The 21244-nt window shown below is 50.8% G+C and overlaps 1 protein-coding gene across 3 annotated transcripts; it reads right to left on the bottom strand.

The window, feature by feature from the left end:
* Positions 1 to 417: 417 nt before the first annotated feature.
* Positions 418 to 21190, bottom strand: KHDRBS1 (KH RNA binding domain containing, signal transduction associated 1). Of its 3 annotated transcripts, XR_011089380.1 has the most exons (11): positions 20616 to 21190; positions 15344 to 15471; positions 14652 to 14768; positions 13461 to 13607; positions 11390 to 11526; positions 10268 to 10481; positions 9309 to 9376; positions 8944 to 9002; positions 4409 to 6647; positions 3841 to 3902; positions 418 to 2532 (listed from the first exon to the last, which is right to left on the bottom strand). XR_011089380.1 is itself a non-coding variant. In XM_068658002.1 (9 exons), the coding sequence occupies exons 1-9, from the start codon at positions 21013 to 21015 to the stop codon at positions 6550 to 6552; spliced, it is 1368 nt and encodes a 455-aa protein (XP_068514103.1). In that variant the 5' UTR covers positions 21016 to 21190; the 3' UTR covers positions 418 to 6549. The 3 variants fall into 3 exon arrangements, 1 of the variants encoding a protein (XP_068514103.1); XR_011089379.1 differs by having other exon boundaries at positions 3841 to 6647; XM_068658002.1 differs by having other exon boundaries at positions 418 to 6647.
* Between the last annotated feature and the right edge of the window lie 54 nt (positions 21191 to 21244).

The raw sequence follows: 21244 nt of genomic DNA, 5'->3' as shown, positions 1-21244 counted from the left end.
CCCCCTCTGCATATAGCCACGCCCCCTCTGTATACAACCCAGCACCATCTACACGTAGCCCCGCCCCCTCATTTACATAACCACGCCCCTCGCGGTCCCAGCCCCGCCCCCTCTCTCCCGGCCGCGGGTTCGAGCCCCGCCGCCGCCGGTTCGCGCCCCCCCCGTCCCCCCGTCCCCCCATCGGGGTCCCCCCCGCAGCTGCCGCTGCCCCCAGCCCCGGTTGCTCGTATAGGGGGGGCTGGTGGCTGCCTTCTCCTTTTTTCCTCCCAGTTCTCCAAGTGCACAGCCCAGCAAGGCTCTGCTGGGGGGATGCGAGCGCCCCGTGCCCCCCCTCCCCCCCCCCAGCATCACCCCGGGGGCTGAGCCCCGCTCTGCATCTCCAGCCCGACACCAAAAAAAAAAAAAAAAGCCAAAAAAGCCAGCGTTAGGCCTTTATTGTAAGGGATGAGTAATTGTTTCCAGCACCTGCTCAAGGCTTCTTGCTAAATGGCAGCCCTGAGCGCGCCGCTTTCCCCTGCGAGTTATTTTAACGCCGTGATTCACCTTGATCAGCCTTCACCATCTCCACCCGCCGCTCGCTGTGTTGTTCATCGAATTCCTCCGCTCGTGGGCGTTCGGTGCCTCAGTGCAGATGGAGCGTTACACAATGGGGAGAGCCACCCCTGCCTAGCCCGGAGGCAAAGCCGCTGCTGAAGGCAATGAACTTTCAGGACTCATCTTCTGTTCCTTACTGGGTTTGGGACCTGTGCTGTGCAGAGCCATCAAACCCCACGGCATGCGGATCCTGGGTGCAGCCTCATGTTCGGAGCCATAACGCCATCAGGCAGGATGCATCAGTGCCACCAGTTGGAAACCAGCATCGCAGCCCCCACGCTGCTTTTGGGGCAGCTGAAGGAGGTCCCGGTGCTCGCCAGTGCTCCCAGCAAATTCTGGCCGTTCCCTGCTTCCCAGTCACAGGAAAGGCAGCGGCATCTTAACCGTGCTCCTTTATTGTCTCTGACACCAGCTCCTCCGAGCTCCATCCCGCTTTGCAAAAGGAGCAGGGTGGAGGCAAACATCTCGACTGAAACACACGGCAGCAGTGCAAGGCTCAACCGAGCAGCAGCAGCAAAGGTTTCGGCACTGCGCTCACAGAACCGAGCTTCCCGAGCAGCAAAGAGGAATAATATCTACATTTGAGATGGCAGCTCCCCACGGGCCCCAGCTAGCCTGCAGAAATTCCTCCCCCTCAAAGCTGACAAGTGGGGCTCGTATCCAACATCTCCTTCGGGATGTTCCGGCTTTATCAATTAAAGCGGGATTTCCCTCAGCCTCGCCTTGCTCCCCAGAAGCACCATATGTACTCGGCTCCTCGCAGCCCAGAGAGGAGCTGTGTGAGCAGCGCCTCCTGTTCTCGGCAGCTCCCAGCAGCCAGGGCACAGCTGGTCCCGTTTCCTTTAGGGCTGCTCAGGTTTGGCACAGGCTGCAGGGATCGCCCTCTGCCCACGTGCTCCTCAGGAGAGCAGCGGTGTGGGGTGAGGAAGGGAAGATGTGCACGTTTCAATTGTTTTTCTTGGCTCTGTCCGTGGCAGATGCTCTCGTTCAGAATTAAAAACTCATTCCGTACAAAAAGAATCATCTGCTCTAACAGCCAAATAGGGAATCCAGCTGGGCTCCGACATCCAAGCTGGACCCAACTTGCCAAATTTGGGCTTTCACAGAGGGCCACATCAAGGAAGGTTTTCAGCCTTCCTGAAAACACGGTGCTTTAAGTTAAAAAATAGAAAGTTATAAAATAAAGCTCGTCGTCATTTGCTTTATTTAAGAATTTAAATATCAACTTGAAACTAGGGGTAAGGAATGGGCATAGTATGAAGCAGGGGGTGCTCTGCAGCACTGCTGGGAAATACTTCCATGGAGGAGGAGACGTGACTGCATCGTGCATCTCACTGTACTGTACTTTTATTGTTTATGGCCTTTACCACCGTCCTACAAATAACGAGATGTGGATTAGATCTTTGGGCAAAGCAGGAGACCAAAGCTCACCTGCACTCATCTGCCCCCAGCCAGCTGAATGCCCCCTCCAGTGGTGGTGTCAGCGCAGAGGGAGGTTGCGTGGGAGACTCAGACTTCAGCTCTCGGAGGAATCTCTTACCCCTCACGTATTTCAGTGAGTCCTGCAGCACCCCCGGAATGTCTGGCTAATTAGAGCATCTCTGAGAGACACATCCGATGCTGATGGCTATTTTGGGATCTCAAATTAGCTTTTGCAGACTCTAGGCTAAAATCTGGATGTAGTAATGCTTTGAGAGGGAGGAAGATATCTGATGCAGGGCATGTTTTTGAAATATTTTTAGCACATACAGTTATTTTCAATATATTATGATTTACATTCCTCCATAACATTCAATTTTTCACATAAACATGCAATGAATGCAACACAAACTGTATTACTCCAAAGGCAGTGTCACAAGATCCACGTCTACTGGTAAAAAACTGCATCATAACAGATGATCTCTATCAAATCTTTTCCACTTGATATAAAAGCTGTGCCTATTAAGAAAGAAATGGGAGAGATTGGTACAACACTACATAAATCGATGCTGGAGTTACATTGTGAGTGAAGACGCATTGCACAAACAGGTCATAGAAATTCAGACACGTTATGATTTCCCCTAACAAAATTATGGAGCAATTTTCAAGTTAAAGTCCAAGAATTGAGGATAATTGCACCCCCTTGTAACATTCCCACATATTACCATTTCCTTGATCCTAATAATCTTAAGAGAAGCTCATTTGGCAGCTTTACATTTCCATATAAAAAAAAAACTTTCGTCCTTATACCCTACGCTCAGGGCTTCTCACGGTGGTCTTTGAAGTCATCAGACTTGAGCAGCACAAAGGTTGGTGCCTTTGTTCTTTTATTTATGGAGCTCAGACCCGCAGTGATCTGTAGGGAAACGGAGCGGCCGTCCCCAAAGGAAACGCTTGGGGCTGCTGCCTTGGGGCTGCAGGGAGACGTGCCCTGGGAGCACAAGGTCGCTCCTCTGATGGGTGATGCTGGGGGTCTGGCTCCCCAAAAATCACCACTGGGTTTGTGTGCACGCATTTATTGAGGTATTTACTGGAGAAAGCAACTCACTGAAGCCACAGCAGCCACCAGAGGGAGCCCAGCCACCACGGCTGCTGACCTGCACCAGCTCCCAAAGGTGCTGGGGGGTTCCTCACCCCACCGAGGGCTCAGGGTGCCCACTCTGAGCTGGATGCATCCCGGGGAGGCGTGGAGGACCACCAGCCCAGCAGTTTTCTACTATACTGGACTAAAAGCTGTTGAACAGCAGCCAGATCCCGTTTCAGATTGTGCCACGGCAGCGTGGAAGGGGCAGCAGTAGCAAGGTTTAATTGGGCTACCTGCAGTGCGTAAATTTAACGTGTTATAGGGTCCTGCAGGAATTCCTCCCGAACCGTTCCCTAGGCTGCTCTGTTTCACAGGTTACAACAAATTTAACGCCACCTTGCTGCTGAGAGCATTCAGACGGAAGCCAGCAGCTCAGTCGGGAAGCAGCTCCCAGAAATACATCTCACCACGTTTCCCCCTCTCCCCAAATCCACTTAAAACCTCCTTCTCCGCGGGACCCCAGTGGGAGAGCTGCAAGCAGGTGCACAACTGAAGCCTCCCCCTCACCGTGACCCCTGCGCGAGCGGCAGCCATGGAACCGGCCTTTCTCGAGAGGAATTTTATTTGTGGGTCTGCGAGGAATGGCTCCGATTTAGCAGCTCAGATGGTGCCGCCCCCGCCGCCCCCACAGAACATGTTAGCAGCTTGCGGCGGGGTTGCAAAAAATAAACAGAGAAACTCACCCACTGCGTGTTGCCCCTGCTCAGCGTCCCCCCAGCGAGTCGCAGCGATGCACTCTTGACTCCTGCAAATTGAAGACATTTGTGAGCCTCCTCACCGTAAGCACACAGCAAAAAGAAAAGATTCCTGCATGCAATTACACAGGAAGGAAAACATGCAACTTAAGCTGAGCTTGGAACATGTCACGGTAAGTATCAATACGAGGGTCTAAAAAGGGCCATCATTTTTTTTACATTTTTAAATAACTGAGCAGAATTTTGGTTTTGGCAGTAGCAGGACTATCTATATTCGTTCTCATTTTACATCTTTTGGTATTTAAGCTCGCCGATTCCTTTTTGCCCACATTACATTACAGTGCGTTTTCAAAGGGCACAGTATTAAAGTTATCGCTAATTTATGCAGAAGCATGTGGTTGTTTTTTTTTTAAATGTTTATTTTAAACATTTTTTTTTTTCAAATTTTTACATTAAAATTAACATTTGAAGAACTGTTTCAATAAAGTTTATGCAAGTTGCCGTCACGGTTTATGTAAAAGAGAAATGTGCTATTAAAATCAGACATTTAGGTTACCTTTTGGGTTTTGCGATGCATGTTAGCTTTACACATCCTGATTCTCCTGCGATAATTTTCCTTTAAAAGGGGGGCATAGGGTGATCTTTTCATCAAGCAAGACATTATGCCCTGAAAGCTGACTCCAAACCATTGTTGAAAATTCGGTTATTTGCACTTTAATAACAATCTACAAATACAACTTTTTGTTTTAAAGTATTCCCCTCAGTCATGCACTGCTGCGAGCAGTTTGTTTCCTGCTGCTCTATTTTTCACCCCCGAGCAGTTTAAGTCTCTCCCCCTAGAATGCCAGATTCACCTCGCAATTGGGAAATGCAAACTGCTTCCCACATCTCTAAGCAGCAGTTTAAGATGACAGCTGATGTGTACACAAATACATAACACACCCTGTCCGAAGGATTTGAGGAGCAGCTGCAGCACCCTTCCCAAAGAGGGGCAATGTTTGCAAGTGGCTTTCCAAGTTAAGGCAGGAAGGGCAGCATCCCAGCCCAGTGGGATAGGGGAGTTTACGTGAGCAAAAAGCAAGCTTCCTCCTCCTCCTGGTGGCAGCTAAGCCTCGGAGCTCTCAGCCTTCGTTTTGTCACATTTACACCAGCCATTTCAGACTCAGCCTGGAGCCTGGCATGCTCCGTGAGGCCACCTGAAACCTCAATCTTTAATTCAGTGAACACTTTCCAGCCAGATTTCTGCAATAATCTAGGATCAAACTGCTTTCAAGAACTTCCAGGGGGTGAAAAACAAGTTTTCTTGTCTTTTCCTCTTTTCTTTTTTTTAATTACGCTCATTTAGTGAGCTCGATAAACTTTTTGTAAGAATTGCAAAAAAACACCATTTTTAGAATGTCTCCATATTTTAAAAAGACAATTAGCTTTAGCATTAATTTAAAATTATTTGAAAAAAATAATAGCTATTTTACTGCTCAACCAAAAAAAATGACAATTCATCACATTTACTTTGATTAAAAAAGGACTAAACTTTATTGACAAACTGCGGCAGACATTTTGACAAGTTTTAGCTACCTATTTAGGCAGACTTACACATGTAGCATTTAATCTTCAAGAACAGAGTTGGGAGGACAGTGTACAAATCCAATTAGGACTTTAACCTATGTACAACGTGAAATTTTTCCTCATTTTTTTTTTCAGCTGCAGTGTCCCTTTTTATGCAGAGCTAGTGTTGAGATACACTTGAACAAGTCCACGGGATTGCTAACACTGACAGTTTTGCCAGTTTTAAACTTGCACTGTATTATCTGCCCCAAACCCTATAAACATGAGAAAACTGCAATTTTACAGAGTTCAAACCTACTCGCTTAGTACTCTGTTTTCTAATATCAAACCCCGGGCAATTAGAGCCATGCTTTAATTTGTTTTAAAAGTTCTTCATATCGAACCAGGCTAAGAACCCCTTTACACTGGAAAATCTGCTTCCCAAGCATCTCTCAACACCGCATGTTCGGGGCTAGATTTCAAAACCCACATAAGAAAAGTCAATTTTACAAACCTAATTTTTTCTTTTAAGTCAATCACCTTTAAAAATGCTATTTAATTTGCTTGAGGATCCTTCGTATTAAAATTTAAACTGAAGATTCACCAGCAATCTGCTTTTAAGTGAAGTTTGACATCTGAGGTTACTTTTAAACGGTGGCAACTACTACCGTTACATTATGATTTTAATTCTTAAAAACAGCCCTGAATTTTGAAATGTAGCCTACTTTGGGATTCTGCAACTACAACTTTTATGGGTTCCTTAAAACCGAACTTAAAAGGTTAACAAAACCTTAATTTCATAACTGCTAAGCAAGCATGTCACTTTTGAAACTAACATTTTTAACTCAACTTTTTTTTTTTTTATTAAAAAAGGTACAGTTGTGTTTATCTAAACAACAAAGAAAGAGAAGCAATCTACACACTTAAAAAAAAAATTAAAGTCGGTCCTCTAAGTCTATTTAACTCATTTTAAAATACTACGTACAGAAGCCAGAATGCAGGGTGAGGATGGAGTGGGAGAAAAAGGGCCACGAAGAAAAACAGTTAGACAATTACTTGTCTGGTGTGGGTAAAGCAACGGGAATCCTGGGAGATACAAGAATCAGTAACAACTGTTTGCTCATAACTGATATTTTTCCCTCATGTTTGTTTTTAGTAACGTCCGTATGGGTGCTCTCTGTAGGCCCCCTTCACCGGCCGAGCTGGTGGGGCCTTCAGGGAGGGCCTTGTTCCATTCCAGTCATCTTGGCCTGCAGAAAAGAGAGCGAGAAATCAGCGCTGGCGGCGTGCTCGGGGCCGGGCGCACGGGTGGCACCGCCTGGCTCCCGATGCAGGATCCTCTTGGAGCCTGAGCCCAAACACTCCTCGGCTCCACATGAGTTGCTCTGCAGTGTAAAGCACGAGAAAAGCCCCTACACAACCCCCCCGGCCCCACAAAACCTCTCTTTTGCAGCCCAGCTTTGGACCAGTTCTGGGAAAAGCCGCTCGGCCGGGGATCCCCGGGAAGCCCGCGGCCCCGGCACCCCCGCTGAGCGCGGATTTGGATAAATCCGGTGCCTTTTACGAGTAATTAATTTCAGCAGAGCTGCAGCCAATTCACGGGGTGGCTTTGGCAGCCAGCCTGCCTCTGCTAAGGTCCGGGCAGGCGCAGCCCTCTGGGATGGGCAGCCAGCAGCGCCGTGACACTGGGACTGCGCGGGGACACGGCCACAGGTAGGGAGCTCCTCCTGGTGATGCACCAGCCAGGCAGCTCCCCGAAATCGTGCCAAAAACAGTGCGTGACTCACGCTGCCCTCAGACAGCAGCACATCCGAGGGAATGTGCAGGCATCAGCCTGCCTTCCGACTGCTCCTTCTGCACTGGGATGATGGGGAAAATCTGCAGCTGCAGGGAGCGCTGCACCTGCTCGCCCAGGACGGCCAAAACCCTTCCGACAAATACAGCAACCACTGAAGCGAGTGAAGTTCACATCCTGTTGTCCCTGAGCTAGCTCAAGCCCCGGACATCCAAACGCAGCTTTCACAAAGGGTTTTGCCTGCAGGGTTCCTACTGCCATGCCTGCTGCTGCCTCCACGGCCCCGGTTGGTGAGAGCGAGCGCCCAGAGCCCGGAGGACGGCCGAGCGCTGCTCCTGCTGCCATGGAGCACGTCCTGATCTTCTCAAAACCGTCTCCAGCCCGGCTCAACAATTTATTCTTCTAATTTTGTTTTCGTGAAAGCCGAAACCAAAGGAAATTACTGTGGATAAACAGATTAACTGTGGCAACTTCATGCCAAGTGTACAATGAGCATTTTGGCCTTCCTACCCCAGACAACAACACTGCTCTCCTACCAAGCAGGAGGCACAAAAGCCTCTTTGTGCTGCGTGACTAACACAGGCAACAACCCAAGCCATTTAAGAGCCATTCTGCACAGAGGCACGAAAGATACCCACCATTACTGACAGCAGCTGTCTATTCAAATTCATCCTTGCCTGGAAGAGCAGCCCTGATTAGGAACCTGAATTTGCACTCACAGCTTAAGCCCGGAGCACACCCAGAGGCAGGTCTGTCGCTGCTCCCTGGGAGCAGGAGATGCCACAACCAGGGCGAGGGATTCCCTGTCTCCCCAGAAGCCCCTCCAGGTCGGTCATTATCGTCTGGGTTCACTCACACCTTCAGGCATGGATGCTCTGCTGCAGGGACTGCTTTCAACACGGCGCATTTCCATGCCGCTAAGCAGCTCGCTGTGGGGCTTGTGTAACTGTTTACATTTCAGCTTGCTTCCAGAGAAAGAGAATCTTACTCATTGCCACATGCAGATGTCATTCATGAGCTGGGATAACTGAACTAGCTTAAAAAAAAACAAAACACTATGCAGTCACCCAATGCTTTCTTGCCAGCACCTCACATGTAAGGCCTGTGGCTTTCAGCAGTGGGTGATTTACTCAGCTGTGGCCAAATCAGTCCTCCACACTCCTCAGTCCAGCCTACGTTGGTAGCCTCAGGTAATTTAAATTAGCCAGACTTCATAAACTGCTTCCTAGTCATATTGACCAAGATCGTTCTACCTAATCGAAGGGAGGCCTTAAAACGACATTTAAATCCATTTTTCAAGCAAATTGTGTAGCACAGAGTCGGTGTCAGCTGGAAGGTTTTTGAGGATAAGGAAGCAGATGGAGCCATGCACTCATGCAGCTCAACAAAATATAATCCATGAAACCAGACTGCAGCAAAAGTAGTGCTGTGGGTGGAAATCCATAGCTCTTAAAATACTTTAAAGCGACAAGGAAATTAAAAGATACTTCCATATTTAAAAATGGAAGTTTTCATCACCTTTGAGACAATTGAGCTAGATAAGAATCTGAAAACCACAGAATGCCTTCAGTTGTTCAGACCTGGATAATCTGTAGGGTATAAATATTCTGCCATGAAAACTGCCTGAGGCTCTCAGCATCAGAAATTTCTGCTCAGGGCGTGGAGTGGCACTGGAAAACAGCTGATCGACTGCAACATTCCCAGCTACGTGCAGCCCCTTCCCTGCAAGAGAACAGTATCCCCAGACATACCATAAGCTTCATAGGTTTCCTGTGCCTCCCCGTGTCCATAATCATAGTATTCTGTGTCCCTGGAAGAGTAATTACGTTGGTTACACACAGCTCTGAAATTGTACTCTAACCTGACACAACTCGCACAAACACTGGAACAGCAAAGATGCCCGACGTTGCTCACGGCTGTGGTTGTGTGTTCGCTGCTTTTACACATTTCTCAAGAACACTGGGCCACTCCCAAAGCTATTTCCCAGGATCTCCTGGATTACAGCAGAACAGGGCACTTTCCCTACAGCTCAAACTCAGAAACAAGCGGTACCATTCCCTTAAAAGAAAAGAAAAAGCCATCATGCACAACGTTCTCAGTAAGACAGGAGACTTACCCTTGGCCCTGGCTGTAGTACCCTTCGTACCCCTCATAGCTCTGGTCTGCATAGGCATCATCATAGCCCTGGAATGGAGGATGACAAATGGCATTAACAGAAAGAAGGAAGGTTAATGACTGACCGAGGGTAGTGGCAGAAGTGAATTGAGGCTGCAGCAGTTTTCAGAGAAGCCTCTGAGTCCCTGCCTGCCACAGCAAAGGGGGCTCCATCACAGAACACGTGGGCAGCTACAAACTGCCTGTGGCTTGCAAGGAATGAACCACGCTAATATTTACAGTGCATCTGAGAGTTATTTACATGTCCAAGGCTGCAGCTGTCTGCAGTACAAGTCCTCGTGTGTCATGAGGACTCTGTGCTAACCAGATTTACAGGTAGACAACAACCCATCTATTATGACTGGCTTCAGAAGCTTTACTGGGAGGAGAAGCTGAATTTTCAGAAGTTGCCATATTTATGTCTGTTCCCCCAAATGCTGCTGTGCATCAAAAAGCAGCGTTCTTGTTTTCCATTTAGAATATCAAGAGCAAAGATGCTAAGATAAGCTTGGCAAGAGGGTGGTGCTTGGGTATATGACCAGAAACCTCATTATGCTCATTCACAATTTACTTGAAGGATTTTATGGGCTGCAGAAAAGCGTTGGTGCTCCCTGTTTAAAGAAATCTCTTGCAGAAAAGGCAATGCAGTTTATCCAACGTGCAGTGATAGTTATGCCAAAGTTCAGACCTGGGCACATTTCATTTTTATGGTAACCCCTTCACCCGAATTCATGATACTAGCAGACCCCTCTTTTGAAGATTGAACAGGTAGAGCACGTCACCAGCAGCATTCTGCGTCTGCACTAGGGCTCACTTCATCAATGCAAGCTTCTGTGTTGGTAGCCTGCATTTAAAGGATGTTAAATATCTAATAAACAACCTCCTAGCTGGAATAAAGAAGAGAAGTAGACAGTTTCTTACATATTCCTCGTAGGTTTCTGGTGCAGGAGGAGGAGGGAGCGGTATCCTCTGAATGCCGGCTGCACGTGCTCTGGGTGCAGGAGCCCCCCGCACCGCCGGGGGGGGAGGCACTCCGCGGGCTACAGCAGCTCCCCTGGCAATGGCACCCCGCACCGGGGCTCCTCGCACCAGGGCCCCCCGAGGAGGAGGAGGAGGAGGCCCAACACCACGGCCCCTGGAAGGAGACAGAGATGACTGAAGAGCTGTCACTGCATCGCTCACGTGCTGAACACCGAGGGCAGTGCACGCGCTTCTTACGCCTCCCTTAAAACACAACAGCTTGATAAAGAAATCCAGTTACTGTTCTCTAAGCTATGGATTGTTTGTCACAAAAGAAAGCACGGGAATTAATCCTGCATTGCATGGACTGAAAAATGGGGTGGAACCGGACTGCATTACATGTTATGCAGATGTAGAAATGAATCTGATGCAGAACTTCTGCCAAGTCATTTCTCAGAGTTGGTTTTAAACAACCCTCTGTCACTGATCAGCACAGACTGCCATGCCTCCAGGACTGTAAAGATCACTGATGAGATAAGCAGGGACACTTCTGGGATAAACAGTCAGATGAAGCAAAGGCTTTCCCCTGTGAAATATGTAGTGAAGCCAGAACTACAGCAACAGAGCTTTATCGCCAATTTATCCCAATCCCTTGACAGCAGTGACAGAGTAATGCTATGCTGTGACTTTCAAAGGAAGGTCAGTTTAAACTGAAAGTGCCTATTCTGCTGCAGGTTGCAGAAGCAAATACAAAACATCTATACATGATTTTGCAGACCATTAAAAAAAATGATTTTCTACCTATTCTTTTCAATTTTTGAAGGGTTACTTTATGAAGCTTCTAATTTCAGGCACCAAAAAACAAGACAAGACATCCATTGAGCTGGATTACAACTCAGCACATATCAAATATTTGATGTCAGCTTGCTCAAGCAAGCCTGCAGAACAAAGCTAGAAAGCCTTGGTCAAAAGCCAAGATCAAAGCTAACGGCTGATGTACGCGAATAAGCAGCTCGACCTGATCTTGGAGCACCGCTCCGAGCAAGACGCAGCATTTCCAGATCCACGTTCTGGGATCGGTACCTTGGCACAGGCGGAGGTGGTGGCGGAGCTGCTCCCCTTCCCCGCACAGGGACTCCTCGGCCGCGAGTTGGCTCTGGCACACCATTCAGATAGGAGAGCTCCAAGAATTGCTCCTGACAGATATCATCCATCATATCCTAAAGAGGGAAGACAGTCAACTCCAAAGAGCAGCTAACTAGACAGTCCCTGCTCCAGGACATCGCAGGCTACCACGCTGGAACAAAAATGGCCTAATAGTCCCGAATTAAAACCTGCTGGTGACTTTTACTGGGATCTTCCCAGCTGGCAGCAGCACACGGCTGCCAGCTTTCTCCAAACCAGCCAGGAGGAGCCCTCTCCACTGATGTCCAGGAGCTGCACCGCGCACGGCAGCTGCTCCCTGGGCAGAGGACCTTGCTCACAGGAGGTCTGGAGGCATCCCAGGGATGTTGGCAAGATTTATTTGCAAATGTTGGAGGGCTCAGAGGTCAGGCAAGATGTATCTCACCTCGAGCATCTTTCAACTGCCATTTAAAGGCAGGTGGCTGGCAGCGAGCCCACGTAACGTAAAACACACTGACACACCAGGGAGCAGGAGAGGATGCAGCCTGACGAGCAGTAAATGCCAATTTGCAAGCAGGCTGTCTCCTCACTGCCTCACCAACGCAGTATGCTTCTGCTCCGTGCATTTTTATCACCCCAGGGGATGGAGCTCGAGGATTCGGTGCCAGTCCCTGCTGACCCGTGGGGGTCTTTGCTGCCCACCCCTCCCCGAGCACACACGCAGGCCCGGCCTCGCGCCGCCGGTCTCATCAGAGGGGACCCTCATGCTGCCATGGCAACTCCACAAAGCGAGAAGCCTCCTACCAGATGTGTCTTCACAACCCTGCTGCCTTCCTTTGTGGCTTCTCTGCCAATTTTCACGAGTTTAACACATTGTTTGAAGGCAGCGCTAGATAAGACACTTTAAATAGCAAGGCTGCACGCTCGCTTCGGCGAGCCGAGGGTTTGTACATCCCAGGGGCTCCTTGAAGATGACCCCTTTCCTTCAGAGGCACTTCACACAGCAATCTCTCCTCCTCTCCGTGTCAGACTCATGGAAACCACTCAGTAACCGAATGCTTTTCCACACTTCCCTGCAGCTCTCGAGTTCCACCTGCCCCTTGACCCCGAGGCACCCCTGAGCTCAGCCACACGGCACTGAGCTCTGCTCAGCTCCCTGCCTGCCACGGCTCTCACTTACAGGCTGAGCTAGCCAGAAGCCAGCAGCACTGCGTGCTTCCTTCCCATTTTGTTTTCTTCCTAATTTAGTGAGCAGTGCTGTGATTTTAATATCTTCTTCAGGTACCTTGGTTCTCAGAGGCAACGCTCAGCTTTGTCGTGTTGCACACTGGCACAAAACCCACGATGCTGAACATGAAGGTCTTACAAGCTTCACCAGTAGAAGACAGCCCCCAAAAGACAACAAATGTCATCTGCATAAATGCCTGACAGGCAAAAGGAGGTTCCTTCACATCATACCCATTTAAAAGCAGCAGAAATATTGACTCGGGGGTGTCTCGGAAACTAATCACAGCGCTAAGTACCACTACCAGGGTCCCAGGCAGTCACCCTCCTCATCCTCACATCGTCCTCCAGAGCAGAGCAAGCACCTCTGTGCACAGAGTTCCTGATCTGACCTGTACAGTTTTCTAGGCAGATTTTGATGCCCCAGTTCCAAATCAGAGGAACCCATCCAAGAAGGCTCTTCCATGCCAGATCCAGACAAAATTATTCGCCTGCTAAATCTGAACAGGGAGCTAGACGAGCTCTCCACCCACCCGTGTCCACATCTAAAACCGGGAAAGAAATACCCACTCCGAGTTTCCCATGCAATTGCCCTGAAGGTGTACTTCCTTCTAATTATGATTAGGGGATTAATACATGACCTCATGCAAGATTAATGTGGCCATCTTAAGCTGCAACACACACACTTACTACTCGTACTACTCCAGGCTTCCTCGTTACACCTTTCCTGTACCACAGGCCTTACACCGAGCAAACCTTAACCCATCTTCACCCTTCAATACAAAAAGAGCATCAGCATACATACTGGGACAAGGAACTTCTTGACCTCTTCCATGGCATGAGCCATCAGAGCATACGCTTCACAAGGGGGTCCAAAAACTTCAATGAAGACATGCAAATCCATATTTAGATGGGCATATTTAGGATCTCCCCCTTTACGTAGTTCTTCCTCCTAAAACAAAGCATATTAGAGAGTCCTAAACTAAGTAAGAAGCAGCAAAACTACTTTTCCCGTTTCCTAAGCCTTAGCAGGTAATGTCCATAAAATCATTTTAGCCATGCTGGTTCCTGGATTATTGTAACCTCCTATGCACATCAATACAGTTTTACAAAAAAGCCACAAGCAGCCTGCAAGTCTGTACCTTCCAGCTTTTTATAGCAGCCTTTTCAGGTGCCTACGGTATCTGTGTTAAACGCAGTGAAGCCAGCAGCTTTTTTTCCAGAAGATTAAGCACAGGGAAGCGATGTTCTTCCTGTTCTACACCACCTGTCTGCCTAAGCAGCTCTTTACAGGGACAGTGAAGCTCAATGCCTCAAACACGCCTGCTCTAACGCTGCTCTTTGATACCTGTGTTATTCAGCTGGTTTTAAGAAGCTGTAAGCAAGCTAGAAGCATACAAGCTTCTCAGTCTGCTAAAGTAAAAGCTGAATTCAGTTAAAGCCCCATTGTTTGTTAGCTCAATTTTAGGAGCAAGCAGGAAGAAAAAAACATTTCCATTTTTTTCTGCTCAAAAAACCTCCCGGCACTTTGTGATTCACTGAAGATTACCAGGAACAGACTGCTCCAGCGTCTTCAGTGAACCGTGAAAATGTACAGATTTCAGAGGGGACATCTGGAAGAGGGAAATGTTTTTTGTTTTTTCCCCCAGAGGGAAAACATATTCCTTTAGCAAATGACTTTTCAAGGAGTAGCTAGAATTGGTTCTTACTTGAAGGACCTTGCACTTCACCTTTCATATAAGCTACCTCCACACTGGAGGTACAGTATATCACAAAGATGACTGGTTTCTGCAAGCACTGCTTACAAAGAACACATGCATCACACTTCTCCCCCAGCCAGGATTGCTCCCAACAAGCACAGAACATTTTCAGAAAGGTGACCTCCTATTGCCTTCGCTTTTGAATTTCCATCTATAAAATACTTTGAGAACCTCTGCTTTTCACAGCGATGTGCAAGGCATAACGGATGTCTATGGCTTCAAGGGGGTGCCCTTACCTTTGCTTTATCTCGCATCGAACCCTTGCCAAGCACGGATATCTTAGCACCAGTTTCTTCCTGAAGTCTCTTGATGGTGTTGCCTTGAGGTCCCAAAATCTTTCCAACAAAATTGAACTGGAAATACAAAAAGAAGTTGTTTAACTCCCGAACTCAGTAACATTAACAAGAACTTCTGTCAATGTTACGCTGGCTTACAAGAAGTTTAGTCACGCCGCTTTCTCTTAATCTCACAAAAAAAAAAAAATCAGACCAAAAAACGCACAGGAAAACTTAAATTCCAGAACATTCTTTCAATGAAAAAATGCTCCACCAGAAAAGAGCTAAATTAACTCACGTAAAATGTTTAATTCTAACTGCTACTCTCCAGTGGCTTTACAGGCAGCAAGCCTTAGGAGTTAAATGTGGTCTTAGCTGTAAAACAGAGCTCTACGCATGGAAGTCTGTTCCAGCAATGGAAGATCACAACTACACATCACCATTTAGCTTTATCCCGAGACATGCTGGAAATGCAATGTATTAGAAATAAGATCCTGCAAGCTTGCATAGGACAAATTCTGTAGCGATTCCAGCGGCACACTGGCGTAACTCCTGCTGACACTTTGACAGCTGCTATCTCTAACATTCAGCCATAAAATCCACAGAAAATAAGCAAATCACAGAGATTCAGTAAGCTATTTTCTGGCCCTCACCTTGGGGTACTGTTTGACAGGTATCAGAACTCGTTCTTTCAGTTTCATATTCTTGTGAGAAAATAAATCCAGGTAGTTCTCTTCCTCATCCTTCTTTGTTGTTTCACCCTTCTGAATTTTTTCAATTTCTAAACAAGATAAAAATAGGGCTGCTTATATTCCTCAAACAAGCATCATTTTCCAGTTGGAATTGTAACAGGACACACCACCCTCATTCTCTGTCAAGACACCGACATTTATTGGGTTCATTTGCACTACTGGAACCTGGGCAGACAGGACATCCTCAGTGCTAGCCCCACTCCTCTCCTCCTCCCTTCACAGCTAGGGATTGCAGAAGGCCAAAACCAGGACAATGAACAATAACGAGGACAGCAGCGTGCCCTGCAAGGGCTTCGTGGGTTCAGAGGGACGCTGTAAGCACAGCTCTGCGATCACTTCTGCTGTGCCGTTCCCTCTCAGTTCCCAAATTCGTGCCTGCACAGCTCCCACCTGCAGGCTCCTAAACCTCGGGGGGCCCAGCCCCGCTGCACACCTCTGCTTTAAGGCAGCAGCCCTCAGCAAAGCAGGCAGGTTGAGTCACTCCAGCTGATGTGCTAGCTGCAGCTGTAATTTAAACAGCGGTCTCAGCACACGTTGATGCTGAATTTCTGCTAAGTTGAGGACATTCCCAATAAACAAGCCCCAATTAGTGACAGCCTCGAGTTTGGGCTGGTTTTCTAAATTCTTACAAACTTGGTTACATGTGTGCACCTTTATCACCCGGGTAATTGATCACCTGGTGTAAGCCTCAGGCACACCAGCCGTGGGTATCACAAGTCCCTAACTCGATTTGAGCAGTGTAAGGACGAGTTTTTCTCTGTCAAAGCCATTGTGGTGTAATTGCACACGGAGTTACGGAGTCTTGGAAGATCTGAAGCAGCCTGAATGAACCGTGGGCACCCTGCAGCCCGGGGGGATCTGCGGGAAAGTCCCAATTACCTGCTGGCAGCAGTCGTTAAGGCAGGCAGTTAGGAACTAGTGCTCAACACCTCCTCAATCTGGCTGGAGGTTACACTTTCACTGAGAGGTGCCGGGTGACAGCCACCCCAAAAGAGAAGAGCCCCCAGGCACCTTTTGGTCCAACCCCAGCACCCGGGTGCACCACGCACGGCCACCCCGAATTACTACTTAGATACTCAGTGAGTAAGGGCCCTCGCTTAAAAGCCAACCGGCGTCATTTCAGCAGCAAACACGAGAACTATAAATACCTCTGCCGAGCCGAAAGTGCTCTAGATACAACTCCTCACGTCTCGGGGGGGAAGAGAGAGACACTTTCACAAGCTCACACACGGAACTGATCAGAGCTGCAGGCTGCTCGCTGGGCGTTAAGGAGGGCAGCAGCAGCAGCAGCAGCTTGCCATCTCTGCCCGTGCCACAAACGGTGAGCCTGACACCGAGCCTTTGTGTTTAGGGCTTTGGAAGACTGGCAGAGCAGATTCTGGGCATGCCAGCCACCCAGCTGCACCCCCATATAACGGGAACAGAAATAGGAGCGCTGGGTTTGCCATCACACCCCTGCCCGGGCAGGCACAGCCCAGGGGCTGAGCTGGACGTGCAACCAAGGAGCCCTCAGGGACCACGCTGAAGGATCAGGATTTAACTTTTTGGTCGGGGGCACCCTCACCCAAACTGGTTTTGAGTTTAGAGATCTAAATATGGATCTTGGTATCACGTTGCATAATTGTGAAAAAGGCCTAATTTTTCTTATTCCTACTTGCAACAGCGCCTTGGATCCCTTACAAAGCTGTTACCATGACTCCTCGGTTTAAGAAAATTGCTGGATATAATCAGCTTTGAAAAAAGGGCTTGGGTTTTTCCTTTACAAAGAAATGACTTTGAGGGCAGTACACAAACATAACAAAACCGGAGTTCAAATGCTGTCAAATGTGTAGAACAGACAAAGGAGATGGCTGCCTTGGTTAGTTTTATACACAGGTTTTAAAATTTTAGCAATGAAAACACGTCAGGGAATCAAGCTTTGGAATCTAAGGATTGCACTGGCGGCCTCGTCATTGATTAAGTGCAGCTTTCGATCCTGTAATAGAAATGAGATCACCTCTCCAATAGCAGTATTTATGGAAAAGCACCCTGCGTGTTAACACGAAGCACTTCCTATGCACACACCAAGAATTAAAACACCCTTCTACGACCTCGCAGGAACCCAGCGGGATCAGACGTCAGCCCCTGACACCAGCGAACCCCAATTCACAACAACCACACAGCAAAACCCATTCTGCCTTGTGCAAGAGCAGCAGCAACATCTGGGACCCGGGCTGGGCAGGCAGCAAACCCTTAAACATCCACTAGTGCTAACTCTTCAAGGGAAACCCAAAATATGAGGGATTAAAAAAAAAAATCCAGGCCCAGAGGAATTGCTCCTGGAGCTCTCGGTCAGCACAGCACCTGGCACCTCCGAACGTGCTCCAAAGCTGCCAGCAGGGACCAAAGACACGCACAAGGTGTCCCGTGTGTTGCTCCAGCATCACCCAAACGCATCCTGGCACGAGCTGCGCGGCACGGAGCAGTGCTGGAGGAACTGAGCCCAAGGAGGAGTGTACGTATGCCTCGAGGAGTTAAGCACGCCTGATTGCGGTGCTGGATTTAGGAAGCCGGGTGAGAGGCGCAGCAGAAGGTTACCTTCTGGCCACGGGGAATGTCAGCAGGCTGGCGGCATGCGTGGCAGTGGTTCCCAGGCCTTCGTTGGGGGGCAGTGATTGCATTGTCTCGGTAGAAATCCTAAGGGGTAGGCAAAGGGGGTTGGTAACGCCGCTGCTGCGCAAGGAGGAGGCCGAGCAGCCGCAGCGCTCCTCCTGCTCTCAGCCCAAACGTCCTCAGCACTGCCCCGCAGCACAACGGGGCTCTGCGAGCAGGGACAGCTCCTGTCCAGCCCTAACGCTGAGGGCATCACCTTCACGGCGTGGTGGTGCTGACCCCGTGGCCCCAAAGGAAAGAAAATGAAGAGTTTTGGGGTGGGAGCCTCTGGAAGAGGGCAGGGCCCCACCTCTATGATGCTGCTCCCTAGCGGGTCTGATCTCCCAGGGCCAGGCAGCACAGGGAGAAGGGGCACAAGGAGGAGAAACACCGAAGTGTGAGGCAGGAGGAGAGCTGGGAGAGATGGCACAGGCAGCGGAGGCTCCCAGGGAGGCAGAATCCCGGCCGTGGCAGCACCCAGCGGGGCTCAGCAGGACGAGCATTGAGAAATGAGGCACGTGGCTCGGCTCAGGACATCGGGCACGGGTCTGAGGCAGCACTCACAGCTCCTCGTGGGGCTGGGTACACACTTGGAAACACAGAGATTGATAAAAATCATCTCCATCCCCAACTGCACGCGGACAGAGCCCTGCCCAGCTGGATGCTGGGGGTTTCGTACAGCTCCTCACTGCCCCGTGGCCTCAGCCCACCTCTAAATCCTCCTGCTGGGTCCTTGGCATCACAGCCACTGCCTGCCCGGCCCGTGCAGCCTCTTCTCCTGCTAGGAAGAGATGAAATGAAGCTGGCACGAGGCAGGCAGGCAGCAGGGGGTCCTGCTGAGGGCTCCTCGCGCTGCCCCTGCTCTGCTGCGCGTTGATTAACACGAGAACCCAGTTTTACAACTCCAGAAGTGTTTCAGCCTGCTTTCAGACGCTGTTTTTACACGGGAAGGCTTGGTGTCAGCGCAGACCCGCGGGGTTCTCCCTCCCGAGAGCAGGCAGCACCAGCAGCCTGCCTTCCTGAGAAGGGGCTGGGGCAGGAGGGTGGCTGTCAGTCAGCAACCAGCCTTTTTTTTGGGTGTGTTTGTCTGAAAATCACTTTGCTCAAGTTGTGCTACACGTACGCACTACAAGCTCTGGCCCAGACCTAAATTCCAGAGCAGCTCCTCCAGCGGGACAGCCCCAGAGGCTGCCACGGCAGTAGAGGAATTGTGAGCAACCCAGGGAGCAGCCGGTCCTCTGCACAACGAGGCACTTGCCTAAAAGCTCGGGTTTATTTCAGCTTTTCTTCCACCAGCTTCTCGCTCTGATTGCCCTGAACGCGGACTGCTGCTGGATGCTCCTAAAGGCCAGCAATATCCAAACACCCAAAGCAGGCAGGAAGCATCTGGAGCTCTTCCAGTGCTCAGTGTTAGGTCTCACAAGGCAGCAGTCTGCTCTCAGCACATTTTAAATTAATGAAAACCCCCTCGTAAATCCTGGTTACACCTCTCTCTGAGGGAAGCTTTGCTACGGGGCCGAGCACTGCTCTTTGTGCAGGAATCAGCAAACCCCTCCGGCTGTGCTGGGGGCATTATCACCGAGCATCAGCTGGTGGAGGGGGTTTATTAATGAAAAACCTTAAACTGATGGCAAATCAGCTTACAGGACTGATGGGTTTAGATCGAGATGTCCACAATCGATGCCAGGTTCCTCATGCTGACACACCTCGGTTACTTGCACAAAGGGAGGGGGCACTTGTGAGGAATTATTCCCCATGCCACAGGAGGAGCTAGGAAAGCCCCTCGTGCTGCGATGACTACGGCAGCATCCAACGTTTTAAAGCCCTGAACGAGCCCATTCCAAAGCAGAACAATAAACACCAGGGAGCTGAGCATCTGCAGGCTGAACCTGCGTCTGTCCTCGTGCCGGTGCCTCCCAGCACACGGTAAGCACCGAGGGGCACCGAATGCTGGCACCCGATCCCCTTTTTAAGCTGTCTGCGGGGTCTGGAGGCAGCTGAGCCTACCCGATAGGGCCACCGAGTGCGGGAGCAGCAGCTGCACCGTGCAGATAGGCAGAAATCCGAGCTGGCAGGCGATTGGACAGCGACGGGGAAGGAGAAGGCGAAGGCTGGTCTGGGCGCAGAACAAAGGCTGCCATTGCCAGCCCCTAACCCGGCTCATGGCGAGCACGAAACGAGCCCTAACCCACAGCACCCGAGGGGAAAATCAGCGGGCTCGCACCCCGCAGGGACTCAGGCAGCGGCTCCGTGCAGATCCCCGCTGTCCCCATCCTCCTGGGACCCCTCTCCCCCCGGGTGGAAGCGAAGGGCCGGCCCCGTCGCGCTCTAAACCCCCCCCTCATCCCCCCCCACCGGCTCCGGGGGCTCGACCCACCCCGGTGAACCGGGGGCTGCCCCTCAGCACCGGGCTGCTCCAACCCATGCCTCTGGGGGGCTGCACAACGGCCCCGCCGCCCCCCACCCCCCCCCGGGACCTGCCCGGCCTCCCCCCCCCCCCGCACCCCGTTCATTGCCGGGGGTCCCCGGCCGGCCCCGGTACCTGCGGTGAGGAGCTGCATGGCGTGCGTGAAGGACGGGTCGAGGCTGTCCTTCTCGGCCATCAGCTCGGGCAGGTATTTGTTCTCGGGCTCCAGCTTCCCGCCGGAACCGGGCAGCAGCGGGGTGGGGGCACCGGCACCGGAGGAGGAAGAGGAGGATGAGGAGGAGGCGGCGGTGGTGGTGGAGGAAGCAGCAGCGGGGCCCTGAGCGGCCGAGGCCGTGCCCGCAGCGCTGGGCGGGAGCAGCGGCGGCGGCGGCTGCGCCCCGGAGCCGGCCCCGCGGCCTCCCCCTCCCCGGGGCGGCCGCCGCGGTGGGGCTGAGCCTTGCCGGGCTCCTCCACCGCCTCCACCGGGCCCCGGGCCCCGGCCCATGCGGGCGGCGGGGTCGTCGCGGCGCTGCATAGGGGAGGGGGGGGCGGGGCCGAGCCAACCGAACCGGGCCGGGCCGGGCCGGGCCGGGCCGAGCGGAGCGGCGCTGCCACACCGTCCGCCGCGGCGCCACGGCCGGAAGTGAGCGACCGGAAGTTCCGCCCCCTCGGTTAACCCCCCCCCCCCCCCCCCCCCCACGGCTCCCGCGCGACCACCCCGCGCGCCTCCGCGCCTGCGCAGAGCGCCGGCCTCGCGGCGCGGC

This window comes from Anas acuta, chromosome 21 (genome assembly GCF_963932015.1).
Source record: "Anas acuta chromosome 21, bAnaAcu1.1, whole genome shotgun sequence".
Taxonomy (NCBI): Eukaryota; Metazoa; Chordata; class Aves; order Anseriformes; family Anatidae; genus Anas; species Anas acuta.
The sequence above is the reverse complement of the archived record's forward strand: the minus strand, read 5'-3'. Positions and strand labels throughout refer to the sequence as shown.

Bases quoted from the DNA above. Each gene is read 5' to 3' on its own strand.
- KHDRBS1 (XM_068658002.1), bottom strand. From the start codon at position 21,015: ATGCAGCGCCGCGACGACCCCGCCGCCCGCATGGGCCGGGGCCCGGGG. The intron at 15,472-20,615 runs GTACCGGGGCCG...TATCTTGTTTAG, and splicing joins CATGCAGCTCCTCACCGCAG to AAATTGAAAAAATTCAGAAG. The intron at 9,377-10,267 runs GTAAGAAACTGT...CCTCCATTCCAG, and splicing joins CAGAAACCTACGAGGAATAT to GGCTATGATGATGCCTATGC.